This window comes from Loxodonta africana, chromosome 12 (genome assembly GCF_030014295.1).
Source record: "Loxodonta africana isolate mLoxAfr1 chromosome 12, mLoxAfr1.hap2, whole genome shotgun sequence".
Taxonomy (NCBI): Eukaryota; Metazoa; Chordata; class Mammalia; order Proboscidea; family Elephantidae; genus Loxodonta; species Loxodonta africana.
The window spans coordinates 92,400,915-92,417,409 of record NC_087353.1 but is presented as its reverse complement, the minus strand read 5'-3'; the positions used below and the strand labels follow the sequence as shown (position 1 = coordinate 92,417,409).

Below are 16,495 nucleotides of genomic sequence, written 5' to 3'. Positions count from 1 at the left end.
TGCCCCTCAGGGCTCTGAGTAACTACCGACTCGGTGCTGGCACAGCATGGCCCCTGGACCCTGAGGAGCCATTGTGCCAGGCCCCGACTGCTGAGGTGCCAGGTGTGGAGATGGCACAGTTTAGGACAGAGCAGCCTCTGCACTGAGGGCCTCAGTCGGGCAGGGGAGGCACATCAGCAAGTGTCATCGGTCAGGTGATTCCGCCTCCAACAGGTCTGAGCATGCTGCCCACTTGTCACCAACCAGCGTCCCTGAGCACCGGCCCGGTCCTGGGGTGGGAGTGCGTGGCAGCACAGCCGATGACTCGCCCCTCAGGGGCTGCTGTGTGGTCAAGGGAGCCATGTGTTAAAATGGACATTGTATGTTATGTAATTAAGAAACAGTCATACTAAAATGGACCGTGTACATTGTGTGGTATGAGAAACAGTTGTACTGGAAGACAAGTTGTCCTGGGGAGGAGCTGTACTTACTGGCCCTCCTGGGGGGTGGGCATGTTCAGGTCAAGGCTGCACCTGAAGCAGTGGTTACCAGACCACCTGTGGGTGGGGGAGAGGAAGTGGCTCCCTGGGACTGCATCTGGAGCAGTGGTTGGCAGATCGCTCGTGGGTGGAAGGGGGGAGCTCTGGGCACTGTGGGATGGTGTGTGGTAAGGGCCAAGACGGGGAAGACACAGGGGCTGACAGTGCCAGCCACACTGAAGAGTTTCAGGTGGCACTCTTGGGTACTTGGGTAGGAGACACTCCCATCCTGGGCCACAGCCCCTACTTCCCCATTTTTTAAGAACAAACCTGGAGAGACACCCATCAGGCCGTAGTCCCTTGGTATCACTCTAGCCTCGAAGTGCTGGGCTGCTGGCTGGGCTGTCTGCCTTGATGCCTACCTTGCCTTGCCTGCCTTCCCTCTGTCTCCATAGGAAAGGAGCCAGCAGCTGGCCTGGGTGCATAGGCCTGCTGAGGGCTGCTGCTGACCCTGTCCCGTGCAGACTCCCTTCCCGGTTAAAGGTGAACTCTGCCACATCCGTGAGATTATTACAGATAGAGGTGCGCTAATTGCTGTTTCACTACTGCCCATTTGGCACCATATGAAATATTAATGAAGAGAGATGTGTAGGGCAGGCTCCCTCCGACACCTGCCATCGTCCTCGGTATTTTTTATGCTGAGAGATGGCTCCTGTCTGGGTGCACCATATGCACTCCAGTCAGCTAATTGCAGGCCAACAGTTTTGGCACGTCACATGCCATATGTTCTGGGTGTTTGCATGCCAGGATGATCAGCATTGTCACCATGGCAGCCTCGGCAGTGCTGCACATCTGTCCCTGGACGGGACTCTCAGCCAGGGGCTGCCGTTCACCTGCCAGTGGGTTTAGTGCCAGGGGCCCCCACAGGCCCATTGTGTCACCTTGTTCCCAGTACTCCTTCGGGGACCACTTGGCCTAGTTTGCCTGGCTGTCCCAGCTTTCCTGATGGCCCTGTGTCCTCAGCCCCAGCCAAGGCAGGGATGTATGGAAGGATGTATGAATGCATGGATGGATGGAAGGGTAGATGGACAGTGAATGGAGATGGATGAATGGATGGATGATGGATGGATGGATGGTGGGTGGATAGATAGATGGACAGATGGGTGGGTAGATGAGTAGATGGACAGATGGGTAAATGAGTGGAAGGGTGGATGGGTGGATGGACAGATGGGTGGGGTGGATGGGTGGATGGATGAATGGAAGAGTGGGGCAATAGATGTGTAAGCGAATGGATGGATGGGCAGGTGGATGGGTGGGTGGGTGGGTGACTGAGTAGGTAGACTGGGGCGTGAATGGTTCTAAACACACTTGAGTCAGTTGGTCGATGGATGAGTAGGGGATGCATGGGTAGATGGCTTTTCTCCTTGTAACTCAGGCCACAATGACCAGTGTCTATGTTAGGATTAAGAGCCAACCCCAGGCCCCTGAAGTCCTGGGTCCCAGAGTCTGGAGGCTAGCCCAAGGCCCGGGCTTGGGTACTGTGTACACTGGCTCTGCTCCCGACCCCATGGCTGGAGCAGAGAGAGGCCCAGCATCCTGGCATGCCCCTCACCCCCCAAAGCCTCTGCAGCCTTGCCTCAGGCAGTGGCCTTGAGCCCTCTCCTGGGTCTGACCATCCTGGCTGCCTCCTTCTGCCCACAGCCAGGCCCTGCATGCAGTCTCTGCAGGGATCAGGGTCTTGCCTCAGTCAAGGGGGGCCCTGGAGAGTTCTGTTCCATCAAGGATGGATTGCACCTTTAACTGGCAGGATCCGCCTCCCCTTGACTCCTGCTGCTGTCTCTGAGTTGGGAGCCAGGGAGACCTGTTCCTGTGCTCTGCCACTTCACTTCAGGTGTCTGAAATGAGTGGTCTCCTCCACCTTCGGGAAGCAGCAGTAACAGTTTGATCCTGTTTGCTCTGTGGTGTTTGGCTAGGCATCCTGGCTGACCTGGGCCCTCCACGCTGGGTGGGGTTTTGCCCCTGGAGCCTGAGTTCAGAGACCCTGAAAGATTCAGGCATGGAGGACGGTGTGAGCATCCTGCTGCCCACTAGGTGGCAGCATATAGGGCTGCTGGTCCTACTGAGAACAGGGCAAAGCTGAGCCTTGGGGTGGGGCCAGGGAGGGGCCATCAGGTCAATTGAGGGGTGGAGGAATGGGGTTGGGGTGGAGGGGTGGAGAAGGGCACAGCATTGGTGTACCAGCTGGCTCTGAGGGAGCTCTGGAGAGGTGATTCCAGGGGTATGTGCGTGGTTGGGGGAGGCAGAGCTGAGCTTCTTTGCCTCACTCTGTATCTTTTCCAGAGTCCCTGGGTGATGCAAATGGTTAAACGCTTAACCACTAACAAAAAGGTTGGAGATTTGAACCCACCCAGAGGCCCCTGGAAAGAAAGCCTGGTGATCTACTTCTGAAAAATCAGCTATTGAAGACCCTGGTTCTATTCAGCACACGTGAAGTTGCCATGAGTCAGAGTCGGCTAAGTGGCAACAGGTTTGGGCCTTGGTGCGCTCTCCTGCTCACTTCCAGACACTCTTCTCATTTCCTCCCCAGCCCTCTCTTGGAACCTGTTTTGGGGAGAAGTGTGTCCTTCTCGGCAGCCACCACCACCTCCATCAGCCCACTCCCTCAGTAACCTAGGGGCAGGAGAGAACCAGGGGGGCACTTCTAGCCAGGGTGCTCAGCTCAGGGGGTGCCAAGGACCTGGGCTTATACTGGAAATGTGAAGTCCCCTTGCAAGTCCACAAAGGTGGTTTGATGCTAGAGACTTCTTCAGAAGTCAGTGAAGTCAGGAGAGGGGAGAAGATAAGCAGTGCTGTGCTGTCAGTTCATGGTGACAGCCATGAGGTATGGCTCTGGGTTTGCTCTGTTCAAGTTCAGGGCACTGCCCTTGTCCAGGTCAGGGAGCCACCCAGTGATTCCAGGAGGGAGATGGGCAGAGAGGAGAAGCCTTGCTTAAAAAATGGAGCCCCAAAGCCCAGAGAGCTGGCATGACCCACCCTCAGTCCCAGCAGTTTAATAGGAGAACTGAGTTCTGCACACACTTGAGTGTGTTGGTTGATGGATGCATGGTGGAGGATGGAAAGAGTGGTAGACTGGTGCATGAATGGTTGTGCACATGCTTGAGTGAGTTGGTTGATGGATAAATGTGAGGGTACATGGATAGATGAATGGATGCATGGATGGATGGACAATTGGATGGGTATACTGGTGTGAGTACATGGATGAGTGAGTAGGTGGGTCGATGAGTAAGTGGATTTTTTCATTCAGTAAGTATTTTCTGAGCACCTACTCTGTGTCAGGCTCTGCTCTCAGTACCAGGGACACAGCAGTGAATACCACCATTAAAGTTTCCCCCCTCATGGAGTTGACATCCAGTGGAGAACATGTTGTTAGATGCTGTCTAATCGATTCCAACCCCATGTGACAGAGCAGAACTGGCCCATAGGGTTTCCTAGGCTGTAATCTTTATGGGAGAGCCCTGGTGGCACAGTGGTTAAGAGCTCGGCAGCTGACCAAAAGGTCAGCAGTTCAAATCCACCAGCCACTCCTTGGAAACCCTATGTGGCAGTTCTGCTCTTTCCTATAGGGTCCTTTTGAATTGGAGTAGACTCAGTGGCAAGGGGTTTGGGTTTTTTTGGTTTAATCTTTATGCGAGCAGATCACCAGGTCTTTTCTCCTGCAGAATCGCTGGGTGGGTTTGAATTGCTGACCTTTCATTTAGCAGCCAAGCACATAACTATTGTACCACCAGGGCTCCTGGAGTATATTAGGAGGTGACGAGTACTCAGACACATCAGTTAGGGCAGGTGAGGGCAGTGCTGGGTGGTTGTGGTTTCAAAGGGGCAGCAAATGGTGGGTGATGAGGAACAATGCTGGGACCTAAGGAGGAGCGTGCTCTGGCGGCTCTGAACTATTCCAGAACGATAATGGGGGAAAGGAAGTCCTGGGAGGCATTGTGGGGGAGCCATGTGGTCAGAAGAGTGCTTGCCTCAGTTAAGGCCACTGGCAGCACACTCTGGGGGATGGATGAAGTGTGCTGGGGCCAAGCTGGGGAGAGGTGTTGGCTGTACTGTGGCTGCTAGTCTCCTTTGAGGGCTCCAGGCTCAGTGCCATGGTCCACCCACCATGTGGCCGGGGGGCAGCTCCTCCTGCATGAGCCCTCTAACGAGACCCTGGCAATAGCCCAGGCAGCCAGGACTGCAGGGAGAGCTGTGCACCCTGCCCAGGGCCTGTGGTGGCCAGGTGGGGCCACATAGTGGACATGACAGGGGTGAGGGGCTCTAGGGGGGCTTGAGGTACTCTCGGAGCATCAGGACTCAGCTGCTTCACCCACTGTATGCCACTGTGACAGCCATCGCGTCTAGTCGCAGTGTCCGTTGTGGCTGGCACATTTCCTGTTTCACATCTGGGTGTGGCCACCCAGGCCTGCCCCTCCACACTGTGCTTACCCAGCTGCTGCTGTTGGGGTGCCGAGGGTCTCCCAGCGTTGGGGAGGTGCAGGATCAGAGGCACCCCCAGTGCTGACCTCACGCTCTGGGTCACACAAACTCCCTAGCAGGGCTGCCCTGAGGTTTTGCTGGGACAGGGCTTCTGTGTTCCTGTTTTATTAAACAGTAATATTTTATATATCAGAAACTGAAAACCACCCACAGTTGGAGAGTTTTAAAGCTACTTCAGCTGCCCATTAGACATTTATTAGCTTAGCATCCTATATTGACACACAATAAAAGTTATGTAACTCTACAGAGCTCGTTTGGTAAGGGCTCCTCAGGGCCCCCGAAAGTGTGGAGTCACTCCTGGCTGGGGTACAGTCTGCGTGCGGGTGCAGGCTGCGTGGGGGCACATGGGAGCCAGAACCCAACACTCCCGCCTTGTCTTGTTTAGCTCTTACAGAGCCAAAGGGACGCTGGGTGCACGGGAGAAGGTCCCCATGACTCCTGGATGGTAGTGAGGGGTGTGTCTCTCCTCCCAGTGTGTTGGGACCTAGAAGGAAGGGTTCAGGGGGGTTTGAGAAGGGAATAATAGAGTCAGCCTAGCTGGAATTGGGGTGTGCCTAACGCTGGGATTGGGGTGTAACTAACACTGGAATTGGGGTGTGCCTAATGGGCAGGGGCATTTGCTGTGGTTCTTCCTCTCTGCCTCCACCCATTTCTTTTCCTCTTTCCTTTCCAGGCTTCATCCTTCCCTTCTATAGTATCCCTCTGTCCTGTCTTCACATCTGTCTGTTCCTGTCTTTTCCTCTCTTTTTTCTGTTCTCTATGGTTGGCCCCCTCTCTCTTCCTTGACCTCGCTCCATTCCCTCCCTAACCGCAGTCTCCTGTCTTTTCTAACTCAGGGGCTGCAAACATATTCTACAAAGGGCTAGATAGTAAATACATGAAGCTTTGCCGGCTCCGAGGTCTCTGTCCCCGACACTTAACTCTGTACTTGTAGCTGGAATGCAGCCATAGACAATTTGTGTGCCAATAAAACTTTATTTACAAAAACAAGTGGTCAGGCTACTCGGCCCCCAGGCTGTGGTTTGCTGCCCCTTGCCCACCCTCTCTCCTCCTGAGCCCTAACTGCTGATGTGATATCCTTCCTGATTGCCCTTGGGAAGGGGCTGCACTGGACACTTGCTGGGTCGCCCACATCTTGGCTTGTGTCTGGAGCCTTCCATACTGGTGTGGCCTTTGTTCACTTTATGGAGTAGCAAGGGCTCTGGCTTGGGGTGGACATCACAGGTGGGGACGATGTCGCTGTACCTTGGTGGATGCTGTGCACATGGGGAATTTGGGAGTGATGGTTCCGGGCCTCCATGGGCCCAGCGGGCCAGGGAGTTTGGGGGTGCCATTTCTATGTCTTGGGGATAGGTAGGCACAAGGAGTTTGAGGATGCCATTTCTGTGCCTTGTGGGCCCAGCTGGCGTGGGGATTTGAGAAGCCCACTCCCTTCCCCAGAGCCAGTGCATTTCGCTCGTTTAGTGTAATCAGTCAATTCTGATGTGAAACATGTTTTGTTCCAGCAGAAACATTGCAAACTGCAAGTGTCGAGGCCAGGGGAGTCCCAATCGCCCTCCCTGGTGAAGTCTATGCAACTTTGCTTGAATTTATTTATTCCGTGTAATAACGTGGCTCTAGAGGCTGGCCCACGGCACCTGAGCTATAAATATGCAGCCCATGGCCACGTTGGTGCAACGTGCCGACCTGAGCTGTTTTCTCAATTTAGTCAATTAAAACCGATTATGGGGCTGCAGGCCACACGGAACTATGTGGAAAATCCCAATTTAAGATGGCAGTGAGTCTGAAATAATTTCTCCTCCCACCTTAGGGACACTGAATGTCTTTATGTTCAGTTTCCCTCTCCTCTGCCCCTACCCCTGCATGGCCTCGGATGGTGCTCTGGACGTGGCCCTAGGGCCAGCCATCAGCTGTGAACGCTCGGCCGACCTCCAGGCCCCGGCACTGCCTTATTTTCTTATTTACGAAGGCATTTTTTATTTATTTACCACTTTCCTCAGATGAAGCACTTGAGAGGTGGCGTGATGGAAAGCCCAGAGAAAACCCATGAGGAACACTGGAACCTCGGAAAGATAAGCAGTGAACTACCAGGGAGTGGGGCATGGGGCTGTAGGGAGAAGGCCATACTCCAGCGCCCCAGGTGTTAGGGACTATCCATTGGAGCAGGATCTGGACCTGTGACCGAACAGACCATGGGGGCAGATCACAGGATTCTCTGCAGAGAGGGGTGTAGCAGCTCACCCAGACCCAGGAGAGCAGCTGCAGACATGAAGGGCCCTGAGGGCCTGACACTCGTTTTGCCTGGATCGAGAGGACTGAGACAAGGGGCTTTCCATAGGAATAACAGCAGCTGCTATCACAGGGCTGTTACAGGTGTCAAATTCTCTACACAGGATGCTTTGTTTAATTCTTTCAATAGCCTACGGGGTGGGGAATGTGTACCCATTGTACAGCTGGGTAAACTGTGCTTCAGGAGGCAAGGGAATTCAGCTTGTGGAGACAGGGCATGTGTTCAGTGCCGCACAGCTGGTACAAGAGCCCTGGGGTCTGAGTGCTGGTGGTCTGGCTTCTGTTACTGTCTGTGTCGGCATTTCTCAAACTCAGGCATGCTCAGGACCCCTGGAGAACCTGGGGATGTGTATTTCCAGCCAGCCCAGTCCCCACCCACACTCTGAGAACCATATCCCACATAGTCCTGGATGAGTGTGTATGGATGGGGGATCAGCCCAGGAGGGGCCCTATCTCCGCCTTTCCTGATGCCCCTGCCCTACTGTGGCCTCCCCGGCCTAAGGCGGATCCTTGCTGCATTGAGTGGCATTACTGGGGGTGGATTCCACTGTCCTGACCTCTGCAGGCGGTTTCAAGCTCGGAGTAGGGGGCTGGATGTGTGCCGGGATGCAGAAGGTGCCCCACAGTGAGGCGATGCCTGTGTTGTCACCTGGCTGCTGTCACGAAAGAAGGCTTTTTCTGGGCCAACTGGCCAGTCTCCTATACTTTCTTGTCCACACTTTGTCACGACCAAGGTGACAACCAGACCAGAAGCAGGAGGCCGGTTCACCCCACTTCTGCTCATGTGACTCGTGGGCTCTGTCCCATCTATGCAGTGTGTGAGGACTGGTCCTGACCACGCCTCGGGCTTCTGCAGAGCTCCCTGTGCCTTGTCCCCAGTACCCCTGCCGGTTCCCCACCCTGTCCTGAAGCTGCATGCTTTGCAGGGGTGCTATGTCACCAGGCAGCAGCTTCTCACCTCAGGATAAAAATAGCCGCCTATGGTCTTGGCGCAGTATCACAGGGCACACGGGTGTGAGGATGGGGCCAGTCCAGCACATCACGGCCACCTGAGGCTGGGCAGCGATTTTCTACAGCTGCAGGACAAACGTCCCCAAGCAGGGACATGATGGGATGTGGCCCACCCAGCAGTGCTACAGCTGCTTGGTGCCAGGGGCTCTGGGCATAGGCCTGGATCTGCCTGGACCCACCTGGCTATATCAAGGAGTGGGCTTTGGAGCCAGGTAGGTCTAGGGGTAATCCTGGCTCTGTGTGTGGCTTTGGGCTGGTGATCTCATACCTGGGTCACAAAGCACTCCTCATAAGAGGACCAGCAACATGAGCTCTCAGGCTGGTGAAATTTAAGAGCAGAGAAGCAGTTACGGAGCACAGGTGCAGGGAGCACGGGTATAGTGTGGTGCTCAGACAGCAGCCCCATGGCAGTGTTGACGGGCGAGAGAGCAGTGCAGAGTATCCAGGCCTGATGCAGATCTACGAAAGCCCTCCCCCGACCATGCAACCTGGCGTGGTGCTGACCATGCTGCAGATAACGCCGAGGTCCATTGCCCACTTCAGGGCTGCCCTAGACTGAGATGAGGCTCTGAGCCTGCTCTGAGAAAGGCCTGAGAGGGGTGGATCTGCCGCCTGCGCCTGAGCTCCAGCCAGGGAGAGTGGGGCGAGCTTCCTGCCAGTGGCTCTGTGTGCCTGTTTGGGTAGAGCCAGGCTGGGCACTAGGAGGCAGGGACAGCCTGGGGACATGTGTGCGTTTGTGCAGGTGGTGGCTCTGCGCATCCTAGTCCCCCTACCCCCTGAGCCCTGTCTTCCTGGAGAATACCTCCCCTTGCTCTAAGACGACCCCAAAGGCATGGTATCCACACAGCCCTGTGAACTCATCCAGAAAAGTCGGCCTTGACCACCCCCCTGTGGTCCCAGGCCTCTTGGCCCTGCTGCTGTGCTCTCAGACACTCCCGGGCAGTCCCCTCCTCTCTGGGCTGCATGCTCAAGGCCCTGCTGTGCTGCCCTTGAGGCCTCCGTGCAGGGACAGAGTCTGCTTGCATGGCCAAGCACCAAACGATGTGTATGGAATGAACAAGGGCCTGCGGGCTGGGCCTCCAGACCAGAGACACAGAAGCCCCCCTCACGATGTCCCAGCTGTCCTCTCAGGCCACAGAACCACAGATGCAGAGGCCCCCTGTGCAGTGTCCCACTTGGATCTCAGAATCACAAACACAGAGTCCCCCTACTCAATGTCCTGCCTAGTCCTCTGGGGTCTCAGAACTGCTCACATAGAGGCCCCCCATGCAATACCTCCTCCCCCTGTCCTCTTGGGTCTCAGAACCACAGACATGGAGGTCCCCCATGCAGTGTCCAACCTGATCTTTAGTCTCAGAACCACAGACACAGAGGCCCTTCTTCTGATGTCCCAGCCCATTTCCTGTCAGGGAAGCTGAGAAGTGTTACCTGATCATGTTCAATGACAGTGCGTCTTTCCCTGTTAAAAACGTCTTCCTTTTACTGAGGCAGAATTGCTCTCTCCTCTCTAATTTGCCCTCCAGAGATCTGGAGTCTACATTTTTAGATGTAACTCTGTTATCAGCGTCTGACATCCATACACAGGAACACACAGATGACAGGCACACAGCTCGGCGAGGGTCCCAGAGCAAGCTGTCTGTGCCCCACCCCCATGGAGAAGGAAGGAGCACCTCAGCCCCTGCACTCCTTCATCACGGGGTAAACATGACTCCTCTTGCATGTCCAGTCCTTCGATGTTTCAGGGTAGCTACTGTGCTCTCCAGAAGTCGTCTGTACTCCTAAGTCAGCTCCTTGGTGAATGCCTCCCCTGTTCTGGCAGCTCTTGGGGACCACTTAGCTGTCAGTGTCCTCCTCACTGAACTGAGGGGAACCTGGTACTGCCCCTCTGTGAACCCCAGAATCCCAGTACAGTGCCTAGCGACTCAGCCTTGCCCATGATAAGCCAGGCCCCTGATGCTCTTGCTGGAATGTAGGTGGCTTCGTAGCCCCTTCCCAGGCCTGCGTTAGTCCTAGACTGGCTTGAAGGCAGGTCGCCCATAGGCAAATGCTGCAAACGCTGCTGCCAAGGCTGTGTTTGCCTCCCCCGAGCTGAGCCTCTGCTGGCTATCCTGGTTGTCATGTTCTCAGTCCCACTGGGCGCCATCCTGTCCGTGATGCTTCCGAGCCCTGGGTTGTGTGCAGCCCAAGTGGCTGCTTTCTCCACCTTTCTCACATTGTTGAGTGGTGGTGCTGAGCAGAGTGGGGCTGGGGTCAGGAATACCTGAGATCAACATCTATCTACCCGGTCATCAAAAATCTACCAGCCAGTTGTAAATAAACCCATCTTTGGTTTTTTTTTGGAACTGAATTGCTATATCACACCATCACAGAGGCCTTGTTTAAAGTTCCAGAACTCTGCAGTGTTGTACCGGCCATGTGGCCTGGGATGCAGCCACCACAGGGCTGGACCACCAGGGCCTGGCTCGTTGTCCCTGGGGCCCTGGACTGGCCCCTGTGGCCACTGCAGTCTCTGGGCTTGCTCTTCTGGCTGTTTCCCCAACCTCGAGTTCGGATGGAGGGGGACGATGGTGCAGTGCTTGCCTGGGTCCCAAGCAGAGACACCTTCAGCTCTGCCATGCACAGCCACCGTGGGCCAGTCCCTTCACTCCCTGGAGCACATCCGTGAACTGCCCAGACACTATCCACCTCTCGGGGTTGCCATTGGGTCAGTTAGGCTGGGAGAATGTGTGCATTGCCTGGGGCCTTGCCGCGGCTCAGCTGATGTGGGAAAGATGAGGAGGAAGGGGTAGTATGTCAGGCTGTGGTGTCCACACACTTCTTCATGCACATCCACACAAAAACCTGCACATGGATGTTCATAGCAGCTGTATTCACAATGGCTAAAAACTGGAAACAACCTGGACATCTTTAAGTGGGTGAATGGATAAATACACTGTGGTCCATCCGTACAATGCAGTATTATTCAGCAATCAAAAGAAATGGGCTACCAAGCCACGAAAAGACATGAAGGAGCCTTAAATGCACGCTCCGAAGTGAGAGAAACCAGTCCGAAAAGGTTATAGACTGTATGATTTCAACTACATGACATTGTGAAAAGGGCAAAACTATGGAGACAGTGAAAAGATCATTGGTTTCCAGGGGTTTAGGGGAATAGGGAAGGGGCGAATATGTGGAGCCCAGGGCACTTTTAGGGCAGTGAAGCTATTTTGTAGAGTATTATAGTGGTGGACAAGGGCCATGACACAATTGTCAAATCCATAGGGCTGCACAGCACAGGGTAAATGTTAATGTAATTATGGACTTGAGCTAGTAATAATGTGTCAACATTGTACATTCATTGTAATGTATCACACCAGTGCCAGATGCTGGTAAGGGAAACTGCAGGGGTGGGTGGGGCTAGGGTGTGGGTATATGGCTATGTACTGTCTGCTGGATTATTTTGTAAATCTGGAACTATCTGCGACTTGTTTTTAAAGAGTGTGTCGTTCATACTGGCACTGACTCATTCATGCCACCCAGTAGCTGAGCAGGTGGTCATGACAGGTGAGCAGGTGGTGACAGTGTCTGTCTGGCTCCATCCTCTCTTGGGTAGGTGGTACTCTGGGATCCAGATTTGTGCATGCACCTTTGGGACCGGGGCCTGCTGGGATTGGGGGGGCGGGGACAGCTGGGCAGGCCATCCCTGGGCCCATTGAGGGTCCTTGTGAGAGTAGGAATTATTTCATTAACGTTGATGCTGTTACTACGGCCGTTGAAAGCCCCATGGAGCACAGTGCTTCCTACTCGGACACACATGGGGTCACCAGAGTCAGAGTTAATGGCAGCTGGTAATGGTGGTTGTTTGTCACCATCACCAACAAACTGAGGCAATCTCATTTGTGTTGCTATTTAATAGCACATTTACATCTGTCCTTTTAATTGTCCCATGGATCCATGTTACCATGTTTCACAGATGTGGACACCAAGGGGCAGGGGCACCAAGAGTGTGTATGTGTGGGAGCCAGGTGTGGACTCAACCAGCACATGGAGCGGCAATGTTGTCCTCCTCCAACGCTGCGTGCAGGCACCGAAGTGCACGAGGGGGCCCCTGAGGCCCTGTCACCTGATAAGGCGCCTAGGCATCGAAGGCCCATGTCACATCCTGCAGACCCCTCAGGTGGACGTGGGAAGTTCATCCACGCAGTCACCAGCACTGATGCACCAAGTGTTTCTCCAGGCTGTGTTCTGTTCTCTGGGGCACAGGGTAAATGTTAATGTAACTGTGGACTTGAGTTAGTAATAACGTAGTGATGTTGGTTCATACATCATAACAAATGTAGCACACTGATGGAAACGATGTGCACTCTGCTGTCCAGGCGCTTGAGTCTCAGCAGGTGGGCCTGGTGGACAGTTAACAGATAAGAGACAGATGGGAGGGCGTGTGTTTAGGGTCAGGGTGCAGTGGAGACGAGAGCAAGGTGGTGGTGGTGGGGAGAGTGTGATTCAAACAGGATGGTCAGCCAGGCCCCTCTGAGGGGTAATGTCTGAGTGGAGTCCCAGGTGGTTCAGAGCACATCACGGAAGGTTTGGGAGAAGGAGGGAACAGCACGCACACAGGCCCCAGGGAGGGAGGGAGCTCGAGGACCAGCCAAAAACTCACTGTGACTGTGTCACAGATGAGAGACCAGGACACAGAGTGCAACAGGGGCTGGGCTTGGTGGCCCTTGGAGACCGTGTAGGAACCTGGGGCCTGATATACAGAGAAGCCACTCTGGTGCTTTTTTTCACGTCCTCAAGTGCACATAATTCGGTTAATTTAAGCATAATCCTTGATTCCTAATATCCCTGGCTTTGGTCCATATATGGAGGTTTGTGGGGAAGTGTGGGGTCTCTTCTCTTACTCAGTATGACTTGGCCCAAGGGCATCATAAAACCTATGAGGACCCCCTAGTGACTGGCGGCTTGGAGTCATGGGTGGATATGTGACAATTAGGGCCCAGGGCGAGTCAGCGTCTGCTTAGGGTACCCGTATGCCTACTCTGGCGCTTGTCCCATGCCCTCTAGCCTCCCCCAGCCCAAGCCTTGCCCTCCTGCTGTGCCTCTTTGAGATGAAGCACTCTCTGGACTGGAAACACGTGGCAGGGCCATGGTTGCCAGGACTCATCCCTAGTGGGGTGCCGAGCACAATGGCCCAGGGTCAGCGAGGATGCTGTCCTTGGGCCTTGCTCGGCCATCATCAGCAGGGATGTCCTGAGCTCCTTCTGCTTCTCAAGCCCCAGGGGTTGGCAGGTGCCTGTGGGTGGGGTTGGTGGGAGGCGGGAATTGCTCTCTGCCTGCGTGCTAGAGTCTTGTTTGGTGGTGGTGCTGGTGGAGCCCAGGGCCTCTTCCTCAATAGTGACTTCTTCCAGAACACCAGCCTGTCAAGAGGAGGTAGACAACTGACCAGGGACACTGGAAATTCTGTCCTGTATGTCTCTACCTGTGTCTCTGCCATATGTATTGTATCCACGTATCTATCCATCCATCCCTCCCTCCCTCCCTCCTTCCATCTCTCCTTTCCCTCCCTCCCTGGTGACAGTAGTTAAGAGCTCACCTGCTAACCAAAAGGTCAGCAGTTTGAATCCATAAGCGGCTCCTTGGAAACCCTATGGGACATTTCTGCTGTGTCCTGTAGGTCACTATGAGTTGGAATTGACTTGACAGCAACAGGTATCCATCCATCCATCCGTCCGCCTGCCCGCCCACCTTCCCACCCACCCACCCACCCTCCATCCAATCTACCTACCTACCTACCTGACTCGAGGGTCGCTATGAGTCTGACTCAACTAGATAACAATAGGTACCTGTCTGTCTGTCTGCCTATCTATTCGTCCGTCCATCCAGTCACCCACCCTGCCTTTCTCCACCCCCATCATCCCACAGTCTCTTTCCAGCGGCAGGTTGGACTTTGCATTCTGTTGTTTTCCCCAGCTCCCCATTCAGTACCCTTCTCCAAATGTGGGGGTGCTTGCACCTTACATGGGGGCCACCTATGTATGTGGTGCACATTCCCCCCAGCCGCTCCCATCGCGCAGTGGGTGTGAGAGCAGCAGGGGGTGACAGAAGGGCTGTTCCTCCCCAGCAGCCCTTGACCCACTCTCTCCGTCTTGCAGGCTCAGCTGTCGCAGGCCCTAGAAGAGCTGGGAGACCAGAAGCAGAGAGCGGACACGGTGAGTTCTTGGCCAGAGGCCCTTGTGCTATCTGTGTGGACAAAGGGGGTTGTGGTTTAAGGCCTTTAATTTGAACCCCGGCAGAGATTCTGCCCCCTTGTGGCATGTCAACAGGGGTGAGTGTGCAGCTGTCACATCACAGGGCCTGGCGCTGTGGTCAGAAAGAGGAGCCCAGCTCCACCCATGGTAATCGAGGTCCCTGTGGTCAGAAGTGGGGACCCGGCTCCACACGTGGGGAACAGGGTCCCCGATTTCCACCAGTGGGAGATGGGGCTCAGGCTCCATCTGTGGGAAATGGGGGCCCGGCTCCATCTGTGGGAAACAGAGGCCTGGCCCACCCGAGGGAAATGAGACCCTGTCCACCTGAGACATGTGGTTGGAACCTGAAGTAAGAGCGGTGGTGGTTTCTGCCTAGCACTTGGGGGCCCCTATGGGCCCAGAAAAGGCAGTTAATTGGGCCTCCCCAGGGTGGGGTTTTGCTAGGCGAGAATCATGGAGGGAGAGCGGTGATGTGTGACTGTGCTAAATGAGGGAAGAAGCAAGCTGTGCGGGCGGCAGCGCTGCCCTGTGTGTGCGCACTTTGTACGTTGTGTGTGAACCACACTGATCTTCAGTCTGTCACGATACGGGGACTTTTCTGGCGAGCCTTCACCACTGGCGGTTCAGGATGGCCGCTGGCATGGGGTCGGCTGCAGGTGGATGGAGGGGCCAGGGCCAGAGGCCAGGCCGGCCTGGCATTCAGGATGGCCCTGGCGTGGGGTCGGCTGCAGGTGGGTAGAGGGGGCCAGGGCCAGAGGCCAGGCAGGGCTGCCAGTCTGTCTGCCTCAGTGAGCCAGCGGATGAGGTGAGGCAGGGCTCTATAAACTGAGGTTCTGTGCCCCAGCCTCTGTTTGAATGGGATGGGGGGGTTCAACCTCCTGGGGGGAGGCACATCAGCGGGGGCGAGCAGACCACTCCAGGGGTCTGTCCTCTCCAAGGTGACCCTCTGCACCCTCCCCCACGGCCTGCTCCTCTGCTGCAGACAGACGACACTGGTGCTGGTTTTCTCCAGGCCTGGTTTGGATCTGGCTGTAGCTGTCTCCTCAGACGGCTGTAATCTCTGCCTCTTATTGTCCAATCTACAGCTTATTTCGTGTTGTTCATTTTACTTCTCTCTTCTTTTTCCCATTTAACGGGAAAACAAGAAGTGGCAGGGCTGGGTGCTGGGGCAGGAGCCTTGCACACAAGGCAGTGGGAGCCACTCCACCCTCCAGTGGCGGCCTCTGTGGTAGGAGGTCCTCTGCTGGTCCTCCAGGAGCTGTGCCCTAGCTCAGATGGAAGCCGGGCAGGGAGTGCAGGGGTCGGGGGCTCTATGTTCAAGCCCTGACGCGGTTCCAGGGACCTTGCAACCCTGATCAAACCTCAGACTCCTCACTTGAAAAAGATGAAAGAGAATCAGCACACTGTGGGGAGGGGGGGTGTGGGAACACGTACAGTGCGGGTGGGAGGGACGCAGTGTGACTCCAGGGGACATGGCATGACGGGGTGACACATCGTGACTCCAGGGGACACAGCAGAGGGGACAGGGTGTGACTCCAGGGAACATACACGGCAGCAGAGGGAGGGAGAAGCAGTGTGACTCCAGGGGACACACATGGTGGGGGGGGCACGATGTGATCTAGGGGACATGCATGGTGTGGGTGGGGGGGCGCAGTGTGACTTTAAGGGAGGGCATGGGGACCCAGTACATCTGCGGCCATGGCCAGGGGCCGGGATCACAGGTGTCCCCCCAGGACACAATGCACACACTGACCAGTACACTGCACCTGGGGCCATAGTCACAGAAGTCCATTGTGTTGCTGATGTCGGGCCAGGCAGGGCCTTGGGCTTGACTTTTCATGAGGTGATGGAAGGCTACAAAGGGGAGGCAGCTGGAGGTGGGCCTCAGTCCCCCGATGAGGTGGAGCAGAGCCCACACTCATTGGTTCTGTCTCAGGATCACACACGAAAGGCAGTGACTTCCCTTGCTGCTGA

The 16,495-nt window shown here is 55.3% G+C and overlaps 1 protein-coding gene across 8 annotated transcripts in view; it reads left to right on the top strand.

Moving 5' to 3' along the window:
• Positions 1 to 16,495, top strand: part of MAD1L1 (mitotic arrest deficient 1 like 1) — a 492,384-nt gene that overhangs the window by 243,165 nt on the left and 232,724 nt on the right. For all 8 annotated transcript variants that reach the window (XM_064295955.1, XM_064295956.1, XM_064295957.1 and 5 more), the window contains one exon: positions 14,426 to 14,482. In XM_064295955.1, the coding sequence (XP_064152025.1) occupies positions 14,426 to 14,482 (57 nt within the window). The remainder of the gene's footprint in view (positions 1 to 14,425; positions 14,483 to 16,495) is intronic.